Raw genomic sequence first — 25,435 nt, 5'->3', positions numbered from 1 at the left:
ACAATCTTAATAAACCATTTTGATTTGTTTTCACGGTTGCAAATGTGGCGAATTCTACTTTGGGGCAGATTTTCTGTCACTCTTTTCACTGCTGGTGGATTTAAAGAATCGCTGTGTTGTGGACCGCAGTCCTTGTTGAAAGTGAACTGCATTTGTCATCCCTCCAACGTGGTCACCCACCTGATGAGCCTCCAACCTGGCTCCTGCCCTTTCCAAGCATTGCTCCAGCATTTCCCTCGCCTAGTGACCCCATTGTATTGCCATAGAGACATTAAACATGCAGTAACTCACCACATAGAGGGCCGGGTCCTCCTGTTGCAGCGCAAGCTCATCGATTACCATCAGATCATCTTAAAATCGCAAAAGCAAAATTCATCCGCATGCAGGAGCTGGGATAGCTTGCAGCTCTGACAGCTGCTGGATGTCACTATTGCATATGATTCCAAAGAAGCTCCTGGGGGTTGGTGGCCTTGAGGTGATTATTATGTGCTCAACAATTTCACCGTGCCTGACCAGTACAGCATTCCCAACTTGCAAGATTTCTCAGGGAACCTGTATTGGCAAAAATAAACCTGGTGCATTCTTACTATCGGGCTCTGGTAGAGCCTTCCAATGTTGGTAAGACAGCAATAATGACTCTTTTAGCAAGTTTGAGTTTCTTCCAATGCCATTCAGTTTGCAAAATGCAGCTCAGACATTCTAACAATTCTCCAGCCTCAATTTTGAATGTATCTATATCAATGATATTCTTGTAGTGAGTGTGGATCAAAGGAATACAAGCACCAGCTTATATCACTGTTCAAGATATTCGATTAATTTAGTATTGTGATCAATCCGAATAAATGCACTTTTTTGCTGCTAATCCCTTATACTTTGGGAACACAAAGTTACCAGTCACGGTGATCGAAAGTGCAAGAAATTTGAGATTTTCCTACACCCGTTACGTTCGGCCAGTTATGACTTTTTTTTTAGGGATGATGAATTTCTACTGCCATTTCTTGCTAAATGCCACAGCATTTCTCTTACCCTTTACCAATCAACTTAAAGGGTCCGATAAGTTTGTTTCTGAAAAGCCATTGAGTTTGGGAGACGATGCTATCTGTGCTTTCAACAATGTGAAGACTGCCCTTGGGAATGCCACGATGCTTGTACAGCAAAAGCCCAACACCCTGCTCTCTTTTACCACAGATGCCTCTGTTAGGGCCGTGGGAGCAGTGTTAGAACAGAGAGTTAGTGGGAAGTTGGAACCTCTGGCGTTCTTTTCAGCCAAGCTGTCAATGTTCGCGCGAGAACTTCCAACCATCTATCTCACAGTGAAGCATTTCTGTTTTTTGTTGGAAGGTCACCCATTCACCATTTATCCAGACCACTAACCTCTTACAAAAACCAATGTACAAGCATGCACCTGATGAAACACCTGCTTGCAACTTTTCCATAGGGAGACCTAGGCTTTGTGTGTTGATGGCAATGCGGCAAGAGATTTTTGAGGATCTTCATAACCTTCTTATCTTGGCAGGACAGCGTTGATCAAACTGATTATGGAATGATTTACCTGGCCTCACATTAAGTGAGATGTTGGATTATGGGCAAGAACCTGCTTGTTATGTCAATGCCCTAAAGTCTCCAGACACACAAAATCCAGGCTTAGTGATTTTACTGTTCCTGAATCCTGCTTCAATCACATGCACCTGGACTCCACTTCCACCATCCAGAGGATACTCTTATATGCTCACGTGAGGACTGGGATACCAGGTGGCAGGAGGCCATTTCTGGTACCTCTGCAGATAAATAAATATTGTTAAATAAAAGTAGAGTCTTGGAGGGATTGTATGAGCAGTTGATCAGTCATTCAGTCATCTCACTGCCTTTGGGAAGAAGCTGTTTCTCATCCTGGTATCTCTGGCTCTGATACTTCTGTATCTCTTTCCCAATGGGAGTAAATGGAAGATACTGTGGAAAGAATGTATAGAAGTCCTTAATAATCCTGATAGATCACCAATTTGGAGAAAAGGGAGAACCCAATGAACTCCTCTGATACTCTTGTTGTCCTGTGGATTGACCTCTGATCAAATGACCTACAGCAACCGTACCACAGTGCAGCCAGCTAGGATGCTTTCAATAAAGCTCCTGTAGAAAGTTGACGGATGGTGACCTTGGCCTCCTCAGTCTTCTCAGGAAGTGTAGTTGCTGTTGTGCTATCCTGACAAGTGAGGAGATATTGTGTGTCCAAGTTAGTTGACTACTTAAGTGAACTCCATGGAATTTGGTGCTCTTTACTCTCTCCATTACGGAGTTATTGATGTGTGGTGGAGGGTAGTCATCCCTAGTCCTCCTGAATGCCACAATCATCTTTACCTTGCTTTTTATAGACACTGAAAAGACTGGCTGAGCTCCTCCAGCATTTCAGTGTGTTTTTACTACATCACAACATCTGCAGAATTTTGTGTTTCTCTAAGGATAGTTGCTACCCCTCCACCATCAGATTCCTGAACAACTCAATCTGACTCAACCAGATACTCATTTAAGGGCTCTTAATTTGGACATTATTATTACTGATTTTTTTTTGTATTTGAACAGTCAATATGTTTACATTCCTTTTTTTAATTAACATTTCTCTCTTTTGTACATATATCTTTTTCTTGAGTACAGTTTTTTTGCACTACCAATAAGTAGAAATTCTGCCCTGCAGGGAAAAGAATCTCGGAGATTTATGTGAATCATATATGTTTTCTGACAATGAATTTGAACTTGAATGAAATCTTTGGTTAAAATTTAACAGTATGGGAGCAGGTATAAATGTAATGTTTGCTACAGATTGGAGATAAATACTAAATATCTTTATTTGAATTCTGGATTTAAAAAATCTACACTGTGCATTAGAGAAATTTACACTGAAGTTTTCATAATAAAAGTATTTCATAATACTTCCAGTAGAGTACTTCAAGACTCAAATTGTCCTGCCAGCCCCCCCTCCCCCACCACCCCACAGGGTCCAGTCCTGTCCCAGAGCCTTGGACAAGCCCCTCGGTGTGCTCACAGTTACTTGGAACACCAGTCCTGTTATAAAGACTTGGGTGTGACCTCCCACGATACCTTGCCAACATCAGACTCCTCAACAACAAACTCAATCAGAGACTCATTTAAGGACTCTTGCTTGTGAACTTTAGTGATTTTTTAAATTCTCTCTGAATTGCACAGTCAGTTTATTTATATTCATTATCTGGTTACAATTCTTTATTTGTTTACATGTTTACACTGAGTACAGCTTTTTTTTGCATTACTAATACCAGATAAATGAGTGTACACCAAATTAGTTCACCACAACTACCAATAAGTGCCTCGCCCACAGAAAAAGATTCTCAGGGTTGTATGGGATGTCATGTATGTACTCTGACAAGAAATCTGAAATCTGAACACCAGCCCTGCCACAGGGCCTAGGACAGTCACAGTCCTACAAAATCAAAAATGATTAAAATGTTTAAGTTTATTAAAAAAAATTTTAAATGAAGCTTTAAAAAGTATTGGTAAACAATGAAAATCAATGAAATCTGTTTTAAAAAAAAAAAGAGCTCTAATCTCTAATTAAACCTATTGCATACACCTCCAGGTAAGATGCAAGGAGCTGAAAGTGTGTGCCATTTATTTAAGACCTATTCACCGACTGCCTCTCCAATTTTCTCCTCTCCAATTTTCTGCAGGCACATTTGCAGACCAGAGAGTACTGACGTATGAAAAATTCTTAAAGGACTGACAGCCTTGAAGTAACAAAATATTCACAATTAATATTCCAAGGTCATTGTAGGAAGCTAGAAAAGAAATTGTTGGGGTCCTGGCAGATATATTTGCATCATTTTTAGACACGAGTCAAGTATCGGAAGACTGGAGAGTGGCTAATGTTGTGCCTTTACTGAAGAACAACTGCAAGGACAAGGGGATTACAGGTCAGTGTTTAACATCAGTGGTTAGAAAATTATAAGGGATTCTGAGGGATGTGATCTACGTGCATTTGGATTGGCAAGGACTAATTATGGATGGTCAACAAGGCTATTTACTACAGAGTGGGAAATTCTGTCTAACAAATTTGAATCAATTTTTGAAGAGGTGAGAAAAAGGAATGACAGGGCAGGGCGTAGATTTTAGTAAATGTAAAGGTTCCATTATTATCATGTAATACTACATTTAGAATATAACATACATGAAATTCTTTAACTTTTATCTACCATAAGGCAGACAGAGAGTCACCACTTTGTCCAGTGCCCCTCACAGAAACCTACAGCACTTGGTGTTCCTAGGTGGTCTCCCCTGAGCCTCCTTAGCTTCCGACCTTTTACAAAGTCCTATTTGCTCATTTAGAAGGTGAGATCACATGGGATCTAGAATGAGTTCATCAAATGGATACAAAATTGGCTTTGCGGCAGGAGTCAGAGGATGGTGATGAAGATTATTTTTCTGATTTATGATCTCTGATTAGTGGTGTGCCACAGGGCTTGATGCTTGGTCTGCAGTTATTTGGCATCTATATTGCCATTCAAATCATCAGTATAGATGCCAAACAACAGTGGACCCAGTACATCCCTCTCTTTTACTGATGTTAAGCACTGACCTGTAATTTCCTTCATTGGACTGCCCCCAGCAGCTATTCTGTTTTAAATAAAACTTTCTTTGTTGCAGTCTGCAGATAGTTGATAAATCACAATGTAAGATTATTTCCAAGTTATTTTTTTTTTCTTTGGCTTGGCTTCACGGACGAAGATTTATGGAGGGGGTAAATATCCATGTCAGCTGCAGGCTCGTTTGTGGCTGACAAGTCCGATGCAGGACAGGCAGACACGGTTGCAGCGGAAAATTTGTTGGTTGGGGTTGGGTGTTGGGTTTTTCCTCCTTTGTCTTTTGTCAGTGAGGTGGGCTCTGCGGTCTTCTTCAAAGGAGGTTGCTGCCCGCCGAACTGTGAGGCGCCAAGATGCATGGTTTGAGGCGATATCAGCCCACTGGCGGTGGTCAATGTGGCAGGCACCAAGAGATTTCTTTAGGCAGTCCTTGTATCTCTTCTTTGGTGCACCTCTGACACGATGGCCAGTGGAGAGCTCGCCATATAATACGATCTTGGGAAGGCGATGGTCCTCCATTCTGGAGACGTGACCTACCCAGCGCAGTTAGATCTTCAACAGCGTGGATTCGATGCTGTCGGTTATTATCCATCTTGGCAAATCCTTCTGGCTTGAAAATGCTTGATGCTTACCGCTATTATATAAAAAAACAACAGGTTGTACTGGATGACATTACATCTCTTAGAGTGGGAAACTTCAAAGCAAAAGAGTGCTTTTGAAATGAAACAACTGTTAACATAGAACTGCCACAAACAATAGTACGAGAAGTGATTATATGATATATTTTGTAGTAGTGGACACAACCCAGGACATCACAAGCAAAACATCCCCACCATCAAGAACATTTACAAGAAACACCTGCTGTCGGAGAGCAGCAACAATCATCAAGGACTCACACCATCCAACACACGCTCCGTTCTTGCTGCTGCCATCAGGAAAGAGGTGCAGATGCCACAAGACTCACACCACCAGCTTCAAGAACAGCTGATACCCCTTCACCATCAGACTCCTCAACAACAAATTCAATCAGGGAGTAATTAAGAACTCTTACTTGTGTTATGGATCATGGACTGACATTTTGGACTGTGGACTGTCACTTTAAACGAGAACTGTGTAACTGTGTAATAGTTGTAGTATCCACCGTCCATTTAATGATCTGTGTAAGTCAGTGCTAAGAGAGAGAGAGAGAGAGAGAGAGAGAGAAAACGTTGCATAGAGCTGCTCTGCGGACGTAATGCAGGGCTGCTGTGCTGAGCAGTCAACATCAAGGGGGCATCATCTTCAGAAGATATTTCTGGAATTTTGACGTGGGAAGGACCCCAAAATCGAAACTCATCAGAGTTGTGAGCAGTGGGTGTGGCCACTGGATCATCCACTGCTCTTAACTGGTCGATATGGCTTTTCCATATTTTAGTTCCCACCAGTATGGAATAAGAACAGGAATTCCATTTTTTTTCAAGAATCACACGTCTGATCCATGGCTTCCTGTGGTCCTCGTAGTCCTGCACCAGTGCTTGTTCTCTTACTTCCAGAGATCTGGTAGGTTTACTTGGAGACGTCGATTCTTTCATGCACCGTGTAAAGTCATGTTCTTAAGTTCTGTCCAAACATCAATTCTCCTGGTGTTTTTTTGATAGTAGAGTGCTGTGGGTTTCTATATACTATTAGAAAATCTGCAAGTAGATATGTTTAGGAATTTCTTCATTTTTATGGCCTTTTAAAAAGTTTGCACAAAACGTTCCGGTTCCCCATTCATGCTTGGGTAGTAGGATCCTGATAAGATGTGTCAAATATTGTTATTATGTAGGAACACCTTAAAAGCATCAGATACAAACTACAGCCCATTATTGGAGACTAGTTCTATAGGTAATCCAGATGATGCCATCATACTTTTTAATCTCTCAATCGTTTGGTTTATTGTTGTTGTTTTCATGTGTGACACCACTGGCCATTTAGAGTGTGAACTGACAATAAGGAAGTTTTCTCCCAGCAAAATCTATGTGAATCCTGTGCCATGATGGCCATTTCCATTGGTTGTCTTCAGCTTTTAAATTTTTTTTTTATTTTTCACACTATGAACCATATTGACCAAAATACACATAAACATTTCCCTCTTGTATATATACAGTGTCATTTTCTCCCCTTTCCACCCCTCCCTCCCCACCCACTAAACGTTCAACACATTAAACCCATTAAACAATGTCATCACACAATGAAAATAAACAAGAAAATTGTCATCTACTTTTACACACTGGATCAGTTCACTTCGTCTTCTTCTCATTCTGTCATTTTAGGTGGTGGAGGTCCGTGGTGGGACTTCTCTGTTGTGTTCCATGTACGGTTCCCAAATTTGTTCGAATACTGTGATGTTATTTCTTAAATTATATGTTATTTTTTTCCAACGGAATACATTTATTCATTTCTATGTACCATTGCTGTATTCTCAGGCTATCTTCTGATTTCCAGGTTGACATAATACATTTTTTTGCTACAGCTAAGGCTATCATAATAAATCTTTTTTGTGCTCCATCCAAATCGAGGCCAAGTTCTTTACTACTTATATTACTTAGAAGAAAGATCTCTGGATTTTTTGGTATGTTGGGGTTGTCTTCAGCTTGAGGTGCTTGAGGTTGCATCTCCTGACAAATGTAACATCTTCTCACCATTTGTTCAATATCGATGTCTATTGATGGCCCTCAGACATGCATACGTGCCAAAGCTTTCATCCAAACCATCCCTGGATGATTGTTGTGGAGCTTTGATAACATGGCAACATGCCATTTCGTAGGAATGATTGTCCTAGTCCCCCAAAATAAACAACCTTCTTCAATTGATATTTCATTACGTTGTGTATAAGGTTTCAGTTCAGGAGAGGTGGCTTCAGCCTTGGGCCATCCATATAATGTGAAACAGGACCTTTGTCAGTATAGCTTCTTTTTGTACTTCTTTGCTTATAGTCATTGCTGTAATTGGTAAAGAATGAAGTTGTTCTCGATTAATAGTTGTAGTATCCACCGTCCATTTAATGATCTATTTTTCTGTTCAGTTTCAAGTAGAGGTAAGCGAGATAGAGCATCGGCATGGCCATTTTGTGTTGCTGGTTTATGTTTCAAATTGTAATCATATGCAATGAGCAGCATGGCCCACTTTTGAATTCATGTTGAATCTCCTTTTTAGAGCCTAGAATAATTCCTCTGCTTTGGGCATAGAATGTACAGGTATTTTCAGAACCTGATTATTGGTGGCTTTGTGGGGCCATGGCCATGCAAAGGACTTAGACAGACGTGTTTTGGTTGAGCTCTCCATGAAGAGTATTAAATAGACAGTCAAAACTTTAAAAATCAAGATTTTCTTCAATAAAAATGTATAAAACTAGCATGAAGAAGCCAAGGCAGCCGAGAACAAAGATTGAATAAACTCCTATTCAACCAGGAACATCAGGTGAAAGTTCGAAAGGGAGCGGTGCAAAAATGGTGATTGGACCGGCAGAGCCAGGTAAAACTGAGGAGTCCGGTCAAGAATTCAGCATATCCTGGAAAAAATTGAGAACTTGAGTAACCAATTCATAAGTGTTGAAAAGGTGATGAGAGATATGACAGCGAAAATGACCAAAATAAAAGAGATTGTTGAAGACCTGATGGAGAGAATGGGTCAAACAGAGATTGAATTGACAAAAACACATGAAAAACATGAGGCTTTGGGGAAAAAAGCTAAAGAATGTGAGTCGGAAAAACAGGGACTGCTTGACAAAATTGACCGTATGGAGAACTTAAGTTGACGGAATAATGTCCGAATTATTGGACTATAGGAAGAATTCAAGGGAAGAGACAAGTGTTGAGAAAAGACAAATTTGGAGAAAAATTGCATTTCAAGAGAGCTCACTGAACACTCAGACCCAGAAGAGCCGGTGACCAGAGACCAAGACCAGTTCTGGTGAGACTTTTAAGATACTGAGAATGGGAGATAATTCTGAGAGCAGCATATGACTAATCTAAGCAGAATATCAAGCCTGCCTGAGGTTGATCATGAAAAGGTACTATTTTTTCAAGATTTTAGCCTGACCTTGATTACCAACATTTAGAACAAAAAAACTAAACAAAAATAGTGGGAAAACAAAGTGTTATCTTGGCAGGTTAAAGCTGAGGAGACATCCAGAATGATAAGCAACATGGAAACAGACACTGATACTATAACATATAATCAAAAATAAATAAATAATACAAATATTAGACAATACTATATCAAACTATATGTCAGAATTAGTAGGAGATGAAAACATGATGGAAGAATTTTTAACAAATGTTGAACTTTCTAAACAAGAGAGAGAGAGAAAAAGATGACTTAGATGCACGTTTTACAAGGTAAGAAGTAGAGAAAGCTCTGGGTACTTTACAAGCTAATAAGTCCCGAGGGGAAGATGGGTTCCCTCCTGAGTTCTATAGACAATTTAAAGATTTGTTGATGTCACTTTTGATCAATGTGTTACACCAGGTAGTGGAGACCCAAACCCTCCCAGAAAACCTTTGAAAAAATTTGGTTAAGGTAGAAAATTTATAAATTGGATCAAAAGTCTTTATTATCAGACACAAGCTAAAATTATAACTAATAACCAACATGCCATCTATTTTTTCCATTGAGTAGATTGAGCAGAAAGGGGTGTTCCCTATCACAGTGTTATTCATATTAGCTATTGAAGCTCTGGTGGAGATTATAAGAAGAGATCCAGATATTAAAGGCTTAAAAGTTGGACAGGAAGAGTACAATATTAATTTATTTGCTGATGAAGTGCTATTATATATGTCTGACTCAGCTGAATCACTGATAAGATTAAAAACAATATTGTTAGGAGCCCAAAGGACCCCAAAACCCAGCAGCAACAGACATTCACCAAGACAAGTAGTTTTTAAAACAAAAGTTATTTTTAATTAACTTCAAACATGAAAATACAATCAAACTTTAATTTAACTCTATACTTAACTAACCCAAATAACCCCCTTCTAATTCTAAGCCCACGTGTATGTAATGTGTATAAATTCAAGAAAAGTTATTTGGTTCACAGTTCAATCTCACTTCTCCTTCTTCCAAGTTCTCTGGTTGCTGGCAATCACCATACTCTGCACAGAATTTAACATGTATAAAGTTCACCTGGCTTGGTGCTTGAAAGTCAAATGTTTACCGCTCAGTAAGGTTCTCGCAGGGTTTGCAGAGAGATATTTGTTGCTCCAGGATTTCCACAACTGAGGTACCACCACCAGTCACCTCAGGGTCTCGCTGATGAAACTTGCCCCATCAAGATCTTCTAAACGGTAACCTCTTTCTTCAAGCTACCACAGAGTTCCATTCCTTCCTCTATTTCAAGAGAAACATCAGACAGATAGTACTTCCAGCCATCTATTGCTCTGGAACTTTTCATCAGTTCTTCCTGGATTGCACTGTTCAGTTACTTGTCAATGTCCCACACACTGACTGAGCTGTTAACTCAACTCTCTCTCTTTTTCAACTGAAACTCCAAAAAGATCATCTGAATATGTCTTGCAAAACCCCCACCTTCTCCAGCAAACAACAGGAGTTCTTTCTTCTTCTCAAGTTGTTATCTTAGTTAAACAATCCAAAATTGACCTTTCTGTGAGCACTTTGCAGAAAGGGTACTCAGCATGACTCCATCAAGACAATGGTCAAGCATTTTATGATGTCAGTTCAATTAACACCTACTTGTGAAAGATGCTTCCATTCTCCAGAGATCTTGCAATGTGAATTCTTCAGTCTTTCCAAATAAGATCTGTTTTAAAATGTGTGTATGTATGTGACCTACTCTAAATCCTATAAGTTCTCCCCAAGTATTAATATTGTAACAATATGAAAAAAATATGGAAAAATATCAGGATATAAAATAAAAAATGAATATAATTTTGCAAAATTTTGATTATGAAAGATTGTGGATTTAAATGGAAGAAAGATGGAATTAAATACTTAGGAATAATGATTAATAATAATTTACAGAATTTATGTAAGATTAATTATACCTCCCTATTAGAAACAAAATAGATAAAGATTTACAGAAATGGAAAGACCTGCCATTTACATTAATAGGAAGGGAAAATTATATAAAAATGAAGGTAATGCCAATACAGTATCTCTTTCAATCAGTGCCTATTGCACTAACTTTAAATTATTTCATAATTATATAAGACAATTCCTATGAAATAACAAAGTACTAAGAATTGCACAGGAAAAATTAACATGGGACTTAGACTCCCGGATTTTAAGAAGTAGACAATAGACAATAGGAGCTGGAGTAGGCCCTTCGGCCCGTCAAGCCAGCACTGGCATTTTACAGATCATGGCTGATCACTACTATCAGTACCCCTTTCCAGCCTTATCCCCATAACCCTTAACTCCTTTGTCCACTAGAGTCTTATCTAACTCTCTTTTGAACATAATCAGCGAATCTGCCTCTACCACCCTCTGTGGCAGAGCATTCCACAGATTCACACTTCCCTGGGTAAAAAAATGTTTTCTCATCTCCGTCCTAAAGACCCTACCCTGTATTCTTAAACTATGTCCTCTAGTCCTCGTCTCCCCCATCATTGGGAACAAGTAATCTGACTTCACCCTGTCTATCCCCCTGATAATTTTGTATACCTCAATCATGTCCCCCCCTCATCTTTCTAAACTCCATCGGATACAAGTCCAGTTTTTCTAGCCTTTCAGCATTTGTCAACCCCGCCATCCCTGGAACTAACCTTGTAAATCTGCGCTGCACACCCTCTATAGCTAGTATGTCCTTCCTCAAAATTGGAGACCAAAACTGGACACAATATCAGCACTAGCAAGATTTTTATCATCTTTCTATGAAGAAAATAGTCCCCTTTGTCGATTTGAATGGGACTGAATTAAACGAAAGAGGAGACAATGCAGGACTTTATAAGTGGAATGTTAAGTCAATAACAAAAAAAAAACTGGACAATCCTACATTAATACACATGATTAGAATATGGCAAGAAATAAATGAATGTATTGGGGAAAAAAGCAAGCATATCACTGAGGGCACCATTATGTAAAAAATGTACAATTGCCTATGAATCTGGGTAACAAAATATTGAATTCATGGCATGACAAAGGTATAAGATATATTGATAATTGTCTGACAGATTATAGATGTGTTTTTGGGAGATAAATTGGGGAAGATCTTTTAGTGTAGGTCACATACAAACACTTCAAAACAGATCTTATTTAAAATACTGGTGCTGTGCTCATGCTCTACAGGCCAGCTCATCAGAGTGGCAGGCTGTCTGGGGTGGAACTTGCTGTTCTAAGAGGGTCATGTGGGTTTGCATGCAGAGAGAGTAAAACAGGTTTTTCTCTGAGAGAGTGAGAGAAAGAGAGATATATATGTATATATATATATATATATATATATATATATATATAATTCAATTCTACAATTTTACAGTCAGCAGCAAACATTAGGTTTGACCAGGCTGAACTAAGCACTCACAACCCATCTTCCAAAAGGGGTTTTCCGCAAGCTTGCCAACTTGTCCTGTTCCAGTCCTAGCTGCTGCTGCTGACTGTAAAAACTGCAAAACTGATCCCTCTTTCTCTCTCTCTCTCTCAGACAGAAAGCCCTTTTTACTCTCTCTGCTTGCAAAACCACATGACCCTCTTAGAGCAGCAGCTTCAACGAGTTCTTTCATTTGTTGCTTTTTTTGTAGACAACAATCCATTAGTGAAGTCCCTTGGGCACTCTACAAAGCTTTTGCAAAGGCTCTTGGCGCCAGCCTGTCTAGCATTAGCAGAGCTCCAGTATTTTAAATAAGATCTGTTTTAAAGTATTTGTATGTGATCTACACTAAAAAAGCCTTTCCCAATTTATCTCCCAAAAACATATCTATAATCTGTCACAATTGCTATATGGAAGGATCTCTTATGTCTTTTAAACAATTAAGAAATAAGCATGGAGTAGCTAATTGAACATTCTTTTGCTTTCTTCAGTTAAGATCATTCTTAAGAGAAAGATGGGGACCAAACCTGCCCCCGCCTGAAATAAGTGAGACGGAATGAATGATTTGGCTAGGGAACACACCTAAATTTATATCTAAAATGTACTTTGCTCTCCAAAATGAAAGTGAAAAACTAGGTTTACAGAGATCAAGAAAGAGAGATGGGAGTTGGATTTAGGAGTTGCTATAATGGAATGATGGTGATCTGATTGGTGTTTGGATAGCATGACGTGAATTATAAATACAAGCTACTGATTAGTACAATATAATTTTCTATACCAATTATAGCTCACATCACAGAAATTACATAAATCAAAATCAGAAATATCGGAGATGTGTTTTCGATGAGGAATGGAAATAAGAATGTTTTTACATGCTATGCTGTGTGAAGGTGAGACCTTTCTGTCAGGATATTACTGAAATACTAACATGGATAACAGGGGTGGCCTTCGCGGATGACATCTTTTGGGCAATTTTATTGAAATAAGTAACAAACTAACTAAATTCCAATTTTTATTTGTTAAATTAGCTCTAGCTGTGGCTAAGAAATGTATTGATATTACTTGGAAATTCAACTCCCTTCTACAGGCAGCATGATAGAAGACAGAGATGAACAGTTGTTTACCTATGGGGGAAAAAAAATCACATATAATCTAAAGAACAAATGACATATGTACAAAAATATGGAAACCATATTTGGATTATATAGGGACCTAAATATAAAAAAAGGTGCTACTATTATAAAAATATAAGTGACCTCCCCAAAGAAGACTTTTTAAAAAAACAACTAACCCCTGACGGTGTACGGATTTATACTGGGAAGGGGATGGGGTGTTTTGTAAGAACAAGTTATATATATATTTATTTCTTTCTCTCTATATATATTTTGAAAATGGAAAATTTTGATATGTATATTCATGAAAAAAACAAAAATAAAATAGTCAAAAAATTGTGTTGTTTCTAACAGAAACCAGATGTTAATGCTATCTGGTTGGATGGTGCCCAGACAGAAGGTGGTTATCAAGATCACCAGCAAATTGGAGGAGCAACACATGATTTTCCATCTGGAGTTAAGGGGCAAAAGTTTAGAAATAACATGAGGGGGAACTTCTTCACTCAGTGAGTGGTGGCTGTATGGAATGAGCTTCCGGGAGAAGTAGTGGTGGCAGGGTCCATTTTGTCATTTAAGCAAAAATTGGATAGGTATATGGATGGGATGGGATGGAGAGTTATGGGCAACGTGCAGGTAGGTGGGACTAGAGGAGAGTACTTGGTTCGGTGTGGACTAGAGAGTCTGAGATGGCCAATTCCTGTGCTGTATTTGTTATATGGTTATATGGGCCTTCTCCAACAAGATGCCATTAACATCAACTTTTCCGGTTTCTGCTAACCTGTTCTTCTCTTCCCCCTCCTTCCTTCCCTTCCCCTTTCCAGTTCTCCTCCCTCCCTTCACTTAGCCCTCCCTTCACTTAGCCATCCCTCCTCCTCTTGATCACTGCTATTCCCTCCCTCCCTTCTCCACCTATTACCTCCTGTCCTTTGTCTTTTGCTCAGACACCTGACGGCATTTCTCCACATCTCGATGAAGGGCTCAAGCCCGAAACATCAGTTATGTATTTTTACCTTTGCTATATAAAGGACACAGCTTGACCTGTTGAGTTTCTCCAGCTTTGTTTTTATACTGGTTATCTATGAATGGATATACTAAAGCCTTTTCTACGCCTTATGCTAAACTGAGTATTCAGGATTGTTCAGATATCTAAACAGATTCCATCAGCAAAACATATATTTCAGCATAGATTGTTGATTATTTCTCTCCCTTCCTAGAATCATGGTCTGCCTTTCTCCAGTTGCCACAAAGCTGCACCTACTGCGATCTAAATTTAAATTTGCCAAACATTCAGCTATTTAAAATTGGCAGTCTACTTGTGGGGACATAATCAGCCAAGTTATGCTGTGTAAATGTATTCTGAGGCCAAAGACAAGGTTTAGCTGAATCCTGATAACATGTTGTCAATTATCTGCCCAAGGTGAGAGATAACCAATTTCTATTGCTTAGAATGTGAAAATGTGAAAGCTATTATTTTTAAATTGTAAAATTGAAAATTTTGGTGGGACTGAAACCAAATACACAGTTACTGTACTGCCATTAATTTACATTACTTTCAAAAAGCATTTCGTTCCCAAAGACGAGAGAAGAGAGGGGGGTGGGGGAGAGGAGGGGGGGGGGCGTGGGGGGAAGAGAGAGAGAGGGGGATGGATACTGTGCACATACAGTTCATGGTGGGTGACGTCTCCAGAATGGAGGACCATCGCCTTCCCAAGATCGTGTTACATGGCGAGCTCTCCACTGGCCACCGTGACAGAGGTGCACCAAAGAAAAGGTACAAGGACTCCCTAAAGAAATCTCTTGGTGCCTGCCACATTGACCACCGCCAGTGGGCTGATATCGCCTCAAACCGTGCATCTTGGCGCCTCACAGTTTGGCGGGCAGCAACCTCCTTTGAAGAAGACCACAGAGCCCACCTCACTGACAAAAGGCAAAGGAGGAAAAACCCAACACCCAACCCCAACCAACCAATTTTCCCCTGCAGCCGCTGCAACCGTGTCTGCCTGTCCCGCATCGGACTTGTCAGCCACAAACGAGCCTGCAGCTGACGTGGACTTTTACCCCCTCCATAAATCTTCATCCGCGAAGCCAAGCCAAAGACAGTTCATGGGCTAACAAAAGTGGATTTTCCATTGCTGCCAATTTCTAATGCAGAGGACTGACATTTTTAAATTTGTTGATGACACCACTGTTAACCCTTTCGCAGACTAAAGGAAATGGGAATTGGATTTTGATAAGGATAAGGATTTTAAAAATGGTAGTAATGAGGAAGGACAGGGAATTTAAAGAACCATCTGAACAACATAAAGATCACCACTTCAGATTGATAATACTCTAAACAAAATCAAATGTACTCTGTGTCTTATTTGGAAGGAACAGATTGTCATGGATTGATTGCTAAGATAATACACCTTTCAATTTTGTAATTTCTAAAGTAATAGCAAAATTTGCCTTTTATCATTTACAAGTTCCTATATTCTCAAGTGAATGAAGATATAGTTCCAATTTCATGCTTTAAATATTGGGTTTTATTTAGGTCACATTTCCAGCCTCAAGTCTCCAGACTAGTCTCCATATTTCTTAACTCTCCTCAAGAATCAAACTCAGTTTCCAGTTAGGAGAAACTACCTTTCAGAACTATTATCCAGTGAAGTTTTTTTTTCCCCATAATCTCCAAAGTATAGTTCTACTTCACACAGTATTTCCTCGCAGGGCACCCTCTGATCCCAGTAATGAGTCTGGTGAGCCTTCATCGCACCTTCTTAGGTGTAAAGACCAAAGCTGCACAAGTTACTTCTAGTCTGATCTCACCAAAGCCTATAGTTTGGAGAAAGAATTACTTGTTCTCCAATCACTTTGAACATTGTACTATTTTCCTTTCCAAATGTTTGCTGCATGTACATGTGAAATTTGTTTCACATTCAAAGAAACCCAAATCTCTGATATTCAAAATTTGATTCCTAGGGAGGTCTTGGTCATTGATTGAAACTTGGAATAGATTCAAGTCATAAGTGTAACTTTCGAATATAATTAAACATTTTAATGGAAGTATTTTTTTTAAACTCATGTAATGCATCCATTATAAATTAGGAGTTTAATTATGTGTCCCGTGCTTATAGCTTGTGGATTTTAGTTCCTGTTTGTCACTTTACGTGTATTTATCGTAAAGGTCAAAACCTTGAAAGTGTCGTCTATACTTATTTTGTCAGCAGGTTCCCAGTTTTAATTTGTTTTTCCTTTGAAATTCCTTGTGTGTTGAAATGTGCCACATAAATATAGCTGTTGTAGAACCATCAGTACACAATTGTAGTGGATTTGAATCTTTAAAAGACAATTATGGGAACTTTTCCAAAATTGAGGCAGAAGTTACTAATTTGTTCTCACACAATCAAAGACACTCAATCCAGAGTTGGTATCCTATTGCATCCAGCTCAACCCAAAGGGTATGTTGTCACTGTCCCATCACCTGTACATCTAAGTTTTCAGGGTATATTTCAATTCCTTGCACTTACCCTGCTTAACAATCTTTAAACATTTTTCAAGTTTTCGTGGCTTTCTTTATAAATGTGTTTTGCTTCGTTAATTTAGAACCATAGAACCACAGAAAACTGCAGCACAGAAACAGGCCTTCTAGTTAATGCTGAACAATTATTCTACCGAGCCCCACTGACGTCCACCCAGACCAAATGTAGTGCGGATTGTGGAGAGTCCTGTGATCCCTCTGTCCGGAACCATTTGGGAACATGAATTGCAGAGGGGCACATGACCACTCAGTCTAAAGTTCTAAATCTAGTCGGAAGTCACCTCACCTCCCAATTAAGGTTAAGCCTTTCCCACAGATCAGCGCACAGCTTGCCTCAGTGATACCTGGGCTGGACTCTCCATCTGATGGCAATATAAAGCACACCACATGTGAGCCATCTTCCTCTTTTTCTTATGGGATGAATCCTAGCTCCACTCCAGGTTGGAAATCTTGAGCAACACTGGAAAGTTGTGGGTAGGATGTGTCCATGCAAAGGGCTGGGAGCTGCAGTATTGTATATCTAGAATTTACTGTCCCTTGTTTAGTTTAGTTAAGTGCCATACATGATAAAGCTATCAAAGGATTGTGGGTATCATATGTTGTAACTTTCTATTGGCAAGTGGTTGCGAGTGTGTCATTTAATCTGGCAGATATGTGTATGTGCTTATATTCTACCTCTGCTGCAATTCCCCTATGCATGTAAATAAAAAATACTGTTCGACCAGCCGCATTCAGATTCATTGCCCTTGGGACCCATCAACGGCTTCACACACACTATAAAAGGTGCTGTGAGCAGGGTCCTTAGAGTTTCAACTCAACACAGTATAGGGAAGAGGTTTTGGAATCAAGGAAGGAGAGATAGTGCAGGCAGGGAGGATAGGATTCCCGGGTGGACTGACGACAATGCAGGGTTTGGAAGTATGCTGATGGACCATGGCAACCCAGTAGTCTGGTCCAAGCCCCTGGACCCACGTGATGAGAAAATGGTTTATGTTGGAATCTAGGGGTTAAAACAGTATGAAATAAATGATTAATTAATAAGTGTATATTTACTGCATGGTTCAGGGAAAAAGGAATGTGATTAAGTGGCAATCACAGCAGGGAGCAAAGTTGGCTGAGCAAAATTGTCTGCTCCAAAATACAGGGAGAGGAAATGCATAAAACAATTTAGGAGGAATGCTCAAACTAAATGAGGTGGTGAGTAGCACAGGAGACACAGGCCAGATCAGAACAAAGAATGGCCTGTAAGAAACAAAGGGAATGGAAAACAAGTCTAGGAGGAAGATTAAGGCAGGAGGAGGTGTTAAAGAGAACAGCAGAAATTGGCAGGACAAGAACAGAATGGTGATTAGAGATATCTGGGGATGAATTAATTTCTGATCAACACAACGGGATAGTCTGGCCTGGAGGATTAAGATGGGAGTGCTACACCCCAGATATCTGCAAAACAGGAGATGACTTGTGATAACCCTTATGCAAAAAGATCTAGCAAAGGAAGACAACTTTTGTTCTGTATGATAATGAAATCTAGCAAAGGAAGCCAACTTTTGTTCTGTATGATAAGGTTGACCTATATAAACTGAACCAACTGGACAATAGGGGTCAGTCTTGGGGAGTAGCTTACTGTGCAGGTGACCTATGAACTAATGAGTGACCCAGAGCTCTGTTAAGTTTTATTCTTGTGCTGTGTAATAAATTGACTGTTGAACCGAATACCTTCTCCTATCACTTCATTCAAAGAACGCGCTGGACTCAGACTACACATAGACTAAATTAAGAGTAAGTTAAAGACAGAGTCCGACATTTACCACGTGGTGTCCCTCCTTAAGAAGTCGGGATTCCCGAAAATTAAAAGGAGTCAGAGGGGTGTTTTTTGGTTGCCAGGTTCTCTCCTGAGAGACAAATGTGAGATCATAGTGTAACAATATTAATATTTGGGGAGAATTTATAGGATGTAGAGTAGGTCACACACATATACACATTTTAAAAACATCTTATTTGAAAGACTGAAGTCACATTGCAAGATCTCTGGAGAATGGAAGCACCTTTCACAAGTAGGTGTTAATTGAACTGACATCACTAAAATGCTTGACCATTGTCTTGCTGGAGTCACAGTAACTGGATGGTTTATCTAAGATAACAACTTGAGAAGGAAGAAAGAACTCCTGTTGTTTTGCTGGAGAAGGTGGGGGTTTTGTAAGACATAGTCAGATGCTCTTTTTGGAGTTTCAGTTGAAAAAGAGAGAGTTGAGTTAACAGTTCAGTCAGTCAGTCAGTGTGTGGGCCACTGACAAGTAACTGATCAGTGCAATCCAGGAAGAACTGATGAAAAGTTCCAGAGCAATAGATGGCTGGAAGTACTATCTGTCTGATGTTTCTCTTGAAATAGAGGAAGGAATGGAACTCTGTGGTAGCTTGAAGAAAGAGATTACCATTTAGAAGACCCTGATGGGGCAAGTTTCATCAGCGAGACCCTGAGGTGACTGGTGGTGGTACCTCAGTTGTGGAAATTCTGGAACAATAAATATCTCTCTGTAAACCCTACAAGAACCTTACTGAGTGGTAAACATTTACCTTTCAACCACCAAGCCTGGTGAACTTTATACATGCTAAATTCTGTGCACAGTATGGTGATTGCCTGCAATCAGAGAACTTGGAAGAAGTGAGATTGAACTGTGAACCAAATAACTTTTCTTGAATTTACACACACTACATACACATCCGCTTAGAATTAGAAGGGGGTTATTTGGGTTAGTTAAGTATAGAGTTAAGTTATTGTTTGATTGTATTTTCATGTTTGAAGTGGATTAAAAATAACTTTTGTTTTAAAAACTACTTGTCTTGGTGAATATCTGTTGCTGCTGGGTTTTGGGGTCCTTTGGGCTCATAACAATAGAAAGGAAATATTAGGAGAGTGCCCAGAAAAATAGGGAGATGAAGGTGCTCCAACACTTCAGGAGGAAGCACAGGCTAACCAAGCCCGAGCCACCAATCCCAAGGTGAAAGGGACAGAGGTAGCCTGCAGGCTGCTTAAAATGCAGCCACTGTGTACAGTTCGCCAGTCCAGGTGGCAGATTGACCAAGTGAAGGTCCAGGCCATTGTCCAGTGTGGGACATGGTGGGGGGAGAACATGTGGATGAGCAGTGAAACCTCCTTCAGGCGTCTTTCTCCCCTTCACAATGTGATCAGTGACCACATTGTCACAGGCCAGTCACGAGGGCACCCCGCTGAATGGGAAGTATCAAAGAATGGGGAGACCTGTGGTGGACATGCCTGTGGCCGCTGTGAAACCACAGTGACACAGCAATATTCAGCAAAAGTTTCCCACCACGGTATTAGTCCCTCCCCATTTGAAATGCAAACTGTCCTGCCTACAGTTCCCACCTTCCCTGGGAGAGAAATCTCAGTGTTAATCTTTGATTCAGCTGTGTCCATGGACCTTGACAGTCGCCGTGCCCCAGGTGGGGGTTGGAGGCGGCCACGTCCCAGGTGATCCAAGGACCAGCAGGCGACCTGACCTCGGGGGAGCCAAGTGCTGACGCGTTGAGGAGGAGTCGGGCGATCCGATCCCCAGCGGTGCGTGTGTGACTTCCCTCCCCCAGCCGCATTCGCACATCCATCTCCCCACGCTCATCATGTTGCTGCTGGGTCCCGCCCGCCGCCCGGCAGACAGAAGCTTCTGTGCCTGAATTACAATGGTTGCTGACTCCTGACCTGTTGTTGTTGTTTTTCGCCCTCTCCTTGTTTATTGCGCTGCACAATGGCAGAAACTTCTGGTCGGTCGCCGTTATTCATGTTGTGCAGGAAAAAAAGAGATCGTCAGCTCTTCTAATCGAGGTTGCACCCCCCCCCCCCTCCTCTCCTCGCCCGCCGTGTGTGTGGCGGAGTTGCCCGTCCTCCTTCGCTCCCCCCCTCCCCCTCCAGCCTCACGCACCCATCCCCGGGGACCGTGGAAGAGGGGACGCGGGTACCATGCTCAAACTCTCCGCCTTTCACACCCACTACTGGCCGCTGGTGCGCTTCCTCGTACCCTTGGCCGTCACTAACGTCGCGGTGGACCTCGGCGAACAGGTCAGTGGCTTCCTCTGATTGATTCCGTTCATTGTCGCTGCTGTTTCGGATGCGCGGCAGGATTCAAGGCACTGAATGAGGAGGGGGTGGGGTGTTTGACCGGGTAAGTAAGGAGTAAGGGTGGCTTCTGAGGCGGTTTCTGGGGTGCGTCAAGTTGCAGGCGGGGAGGGGGGAAGTGGGTTGAGGATGGTGTCCATGATCAGCTGTTCGCTCCCTGTCACTCGTCTCTCTGGCGGCAGGGCGTTGGATGGCCGGTGTGTGCGGCTGAGGCAGCCGCGGCGCGCAGTCCTATTTAATGTCTCCCTTGATGAAGGACCCCGTTAACTCGTGGATCATTGGCCGCGGGGAGGAGGGGCTCGGGGATGGGAACAAACGCAGTCAGTGCGGCGATGCCAAGGGGGAATGGGGGGCGCCTGCCCTTCCCTTCCTGGTGCACAATCCACAGTAAAGGCCGAGGTTTCCCTTGGCTTCAAGAGAGATCGCATATCCCCTTACGGTCGCATTGTTAAGGGTTTCAGTGTCTACCTGCGAATGTTCTGGCGCCAATGGTGGAAAACGTTCATTTACTTAATAAGAACAGGAGTAGGCTATCTGGCCCATGGCCTCAATGAGATGAGGGCTGCTGGACTGGACTCCCAACCGCCCTCCTTTTCCTCATAGACTTTCATGCAAAAATCTATCGAGGTGGAATTGCTTCCTTGGGCCTAGAATTCCACAGAATCAGTGCTCACTGATGGGAAAAGCATTTTCTCCTCTTCGTTCTAAATCTACTCCCCTGAATCTTGGGGCCATGTCCCCTCGCGGTGGTCCGTTCTGGTTGCGTCGTTACGGGAAGGATAGGGAAACTTTGAAGAGGGTGCAGAGGAGATTTACCAGGATGATGGGAGAATGTGTCTTGTGAGACAAGGCTCATAAGAAGTGAAGAAGGTAACTTGATAGAGGTCTACGTGATTATGAGAGATCTTGAGAGGATGGACAGCCAATGCCTTTTTCCCCAGGGCCACAGCAGCAATTATCAGTGGTCACCTGTTTAAGGAAGAGTTGGGGGAGATGTCCGGGTGCCTGGAATACATCGTCAGGGGGCTGGTGGAGGCGGGTATATAATAGGAGTAGTTAAACAGGCACATGGATGCAAGAAAAGTAGAGTTGTGGGTGTGAGGTAGGGAAGGTTTAGGATGCCGTAGCTTAGTAAGGATGACTTAAGGTGGTATGTGAGAGGAGGAAAGAAAAAGGTTGAGAACCACTGGTTTAGATTGCTAAGTAGGTTTATATTGGTTGGCATAACAGTGTGGACCAAAGAGCCTGTGCAGTGATTAAAGTCTAAATGTAGGAACCTACGGCTCCTAGAACGCTTCCACCAGCGTTGTCTCCGCTCCATCCTCAACATTCATTGGAGTGCTTTCATCCCTAACGTCGAAGTACTCGAGATGGCAGAGGCCGACAGCATCGAGTCCACGCTGCTGAAGATCCAGCTGCGCTGGGTGGGTCACGTCTCCAGAATGGAGGACCATCGCCTTCCCAAGATCGTGTTATATGGCGAGCTCTCCACTGGCCACCGTGACAGAGGTGCACCAAAGAAGAGGTACAAGGACTGCCTAAAGAAATCTCTTGGTGCCTGCCACATTGACCACCACCAGTGGGCTGATATCGCCTCAAACCGTGCATCTTGGCGCCTCACAGTTTGGCGGGCAGCAACCTCCTTTGAAGAAGACCGCAGAGCCCACCTCACTGACAAAAGGCAAAGGAGGAAAAACCCAACACCCAACCAACCAATTTTCCGCTGCAACCGTGTCTGCCTGTCCCGCATCGGACTTGTCAGCCACAAACGAGCCTGCAGCTGATGTGGACATTTACCCCCTCCATAAATCTTCGTCCGCGAAGCCAAGCCAAAGAGTTCCAGTATCATCCACTGGTGGAAACAACTTTCCTCCCTCTGTCTTATCTCGCCCTTTCATAATGTACTTGTTTCTAATCAGCAAGTTTAGTCCCAGGCAACTCAATATGTCCCCATAAGATAACCCCTCATCTCTGGAATTATCCTGGTGAACCTCCTGCAGAATGTTTCTGCTATTTTTTCTGTTGGAATCCTGTGGTTGATGCAGACTGTTTGATTATTTTTTTCTCCCACCAGGAATGTCAGCCACAGTGAGGTAGCACAAGTGCACAAGAAAATACTGTACCCAATCTGACAAAAAAATTCCCAGCTCAAAAGATTTTGTTAAAATAAGGAAACTCTCTGTTAAAATAAGTTGATTGATAATTTGTTGATTTATGTTCCACTGATGACGATAATGAAGTCAGTACGTTAAGAGTTGCCTAAGCCCATCTCTGTTATAGATTTTTGATGCACCTAATAGCTGCTCTTTGCCAGGAAGGTAAAAACCAGAATTTCCAGTCTTACCTCTGGGTGTTGGTATTTGCTGGAAAGTAGGTACATATGGAATGCACACTTGACATATGGATGATTGGTCATTTAGATGAGGTTTGCCTACCTTCATGAGCACGTATGTTTCAACATCTTATCCACAAATCCAATCACATTCTTTGCTGCAATTTACATCTGCAAACTTATCTAGCCATAATTTAAATTTTTCTGTTTCCCCCTTTTGCCATGTACTATTTGTGCATATTTACATTCAATATCACAGCCCTTCAAACCATGCACCTGTGCTCTGGAAATTGTCTTCCTAAATATTTCTATTCATCTACTCCATGAAACTTGCTTCTTCAGCCGCATCTCCCATAACCTTTGTTTTGTTTTTATTTTGTTCATGCCTCTTTGGTGATGTACTTTTAGATTTGCCACAGTAGAGATATATAGTTTGGAAAGTAAAATTAACTATTTTAGTTGGCTAGTTAGACTATTACATACTTTGTAAAGATAACCACAAGTCTCAGCCAAAAATACACATTAGAATGCATGTATTTTCATTGAAATGCATGAGGTCTGAACATTGCCTTTGTCCTAATCTTAGTTATGTCCCAGTTTATTCTGATGAAACTACTCGAGCTGTGACAACGTCTAATTATAACTGTGCTTACAGCAGTTTTTGAAGGAACAAGGAATTACTCAGAAGGTTTTGACCAGTAATATCTCATTTTAAAATGACGCTGTAACTTTTCCTTTCATGCACAGACATGAAGGATGTCGTGAAGAGAACAGAAATTGTAATCTTGCAACTTTTAAACATTTTTCTATATTTAGCAATATGAAAGGTTTTGTACATATTAACTGCTTGTTCACTATATCAGTGAATGAATTATTTATTGTGTTGTCTCATGCACACAGCACATTACTTGTTTAAAATATTGGCCTACTTAATATTGGTGTAGCAGGGGGACAGACACTGAGTGAGCTTGATCATAATAATTGTGGGTCTGTTTCAGTTACTTTGCATTCAATTTATAGCATAGAATTCAGTCATTGAATCCAATATTTCTATTATTATTTATGTCCCTGATGGGCTTCCTCTTACCCTTTTTCTTGTTTGTTTGCCTTTTTTAAATTGTTTATTTTCTCTAGTGAGCTTATCTAGATTCCCCTTAGATGGATCAATCTAATTCTTATCAGCTGCTTGAGGTTCCACGTTCTAAACACTATCCAACTAACAAAATTCTTCTTATTGTAGTTATTAGTGTTAAGTGTATTAATGCTGTCCCAAATCCCCGGGCCTGACATGATATTCCCTCTGACTTTGAGGGAGACTAGTGTAGAAATTGAAGGGGCTCTGGCTGAAATATTTAAAACATCCTTACCCATGGGTGAGGTGCTGGAGGATTGGAGGGTATCTCATGTTGTTCCATTGTTTAAAAAAGGCCAATTACAGGCCAGTGAGCTATTAGCACTGACTGTATGAGCTGGCCTGCCCCTGCACTTGTGATTCCTCCCCCACAAACCCCTCCCCCCACCCCAAAATCCCCATAAAGCCTGTTACATCCAAACTCTTCCCTCAGTACTTACCTTGGAACCGGGCCAGCAACATGTGAGATATGTTGATGTCTTAAGGTGTTAAAGCTTAGTCTAATGTGGTTGACTGATAGCACTACAATTTAATTTTGGGCCATGGACAAGGCAATATGGGTGGATAAATTGGACAATGACCTTAAAGATCTGGAGGCCTTCATCAAATTCAATCAATGGCTGCACTGCCTCAATGCCTTCATCAGCAACGACGTGCAGAGTGAAGAAGACAGACAAGATCTACTCTTCACTCAGGTCAGCCACCACATTTTTCAGATGATAAGGGACTGCACTACTTGGCTGCAATAGAGCTCCTGCAGAAACAGTATCGGAGCCCGACAAATGTTATCCATGCCAGGTATCTTCTGGGCAGTTGTAGACAAATGTCTGATTAATCAATGGACGAGTACATGCAAGTCCAGTGGGAACTGGGGCGAGCCTGCAGCTGCAGAGATGCCTCTGTTGCTGTCTACTTAGAAGAACTGGTACGCGATGCATGTGTGGCTAGATTCAAGTCTGATCACATCAGAGGCTCTTGGAAAAGGGCCTGCAAAAAGTAGTTGATCTGGCTAAAATGCTTGAGACAACGCAGCTAAATGTAGAGGTCCTCTTGGGAAATGCAGTCGCCATGTTGGGAGCATGGGTCCCGTCATCTTGGG

At 41.3% G+C, this 25,435-nt stretch overlaps 1 protein-coding gene and 1 long non-coding RNA gene across 6 annotated transcripts in view; one reads left to right on the top strand and one right to left on the bottom strand.

Annotated features, from left to right (window-relative positions):
- Positions 1-3,034: 3,034 nt before the first annotated feature.
- Positions 3,035-21,067, bottom strand: LOC138751664 (uncharacterized). Its single transcript, XR_011350112.1, has 3 exons — positions 20,775-21,067; positions 20,459-20,517; positions 3,035-5,241 (listed from the first exon to the last, which is right to left on the bottom strand). It is a non-coding gene; the product is annotated as an uncharacterized lncRNA (long non-coding RNA).
- The window catches only part of LOC138751661 (progressive ankylosis protein homolog B-like), a 143,543-nt gene continuing 121,963 nt past the window's right edge, over positions 3,856-25,435 (top strand). For 2 of the 5 annotated variants that reach the window (XM_069914242.1, XM_069914240.1), the window contains exon 1: positions 20,336-20,815. In XM_069914242.1, the coding sequence (XP_069770343.1) occupies positions 20,717-20,815 (99 nt within the window). In that variant the 5' untranslated portion in view covers positions 20,336-20,716. The other 3 variants (XM_069914244.1, XM_069914243.1, XM_069914241.1) reach the window with 3 other exon arrangements.

The sequence above is a fragment of the Narcine bancroftii genome, chromosome 1 (genome assembly GCF_036971445.1).
Source record: "Narcine bancroftii isolate sNarBan1 chromosome 1, sNarBan1.hap1, whole genome shotgun sequence".
In the NCBI taxonomy this organism is placed as follows: Eukaryota; Metazoa; Chordata; class Chondrichthyes; order Torpediniformes; family Narcinidae; genus Narcine; species Narcine bancroftii.
Note: the sequence above shows the minus strand (reverse complement) of the source record. Positions and strands in the feature narration are given on the sequence as shown.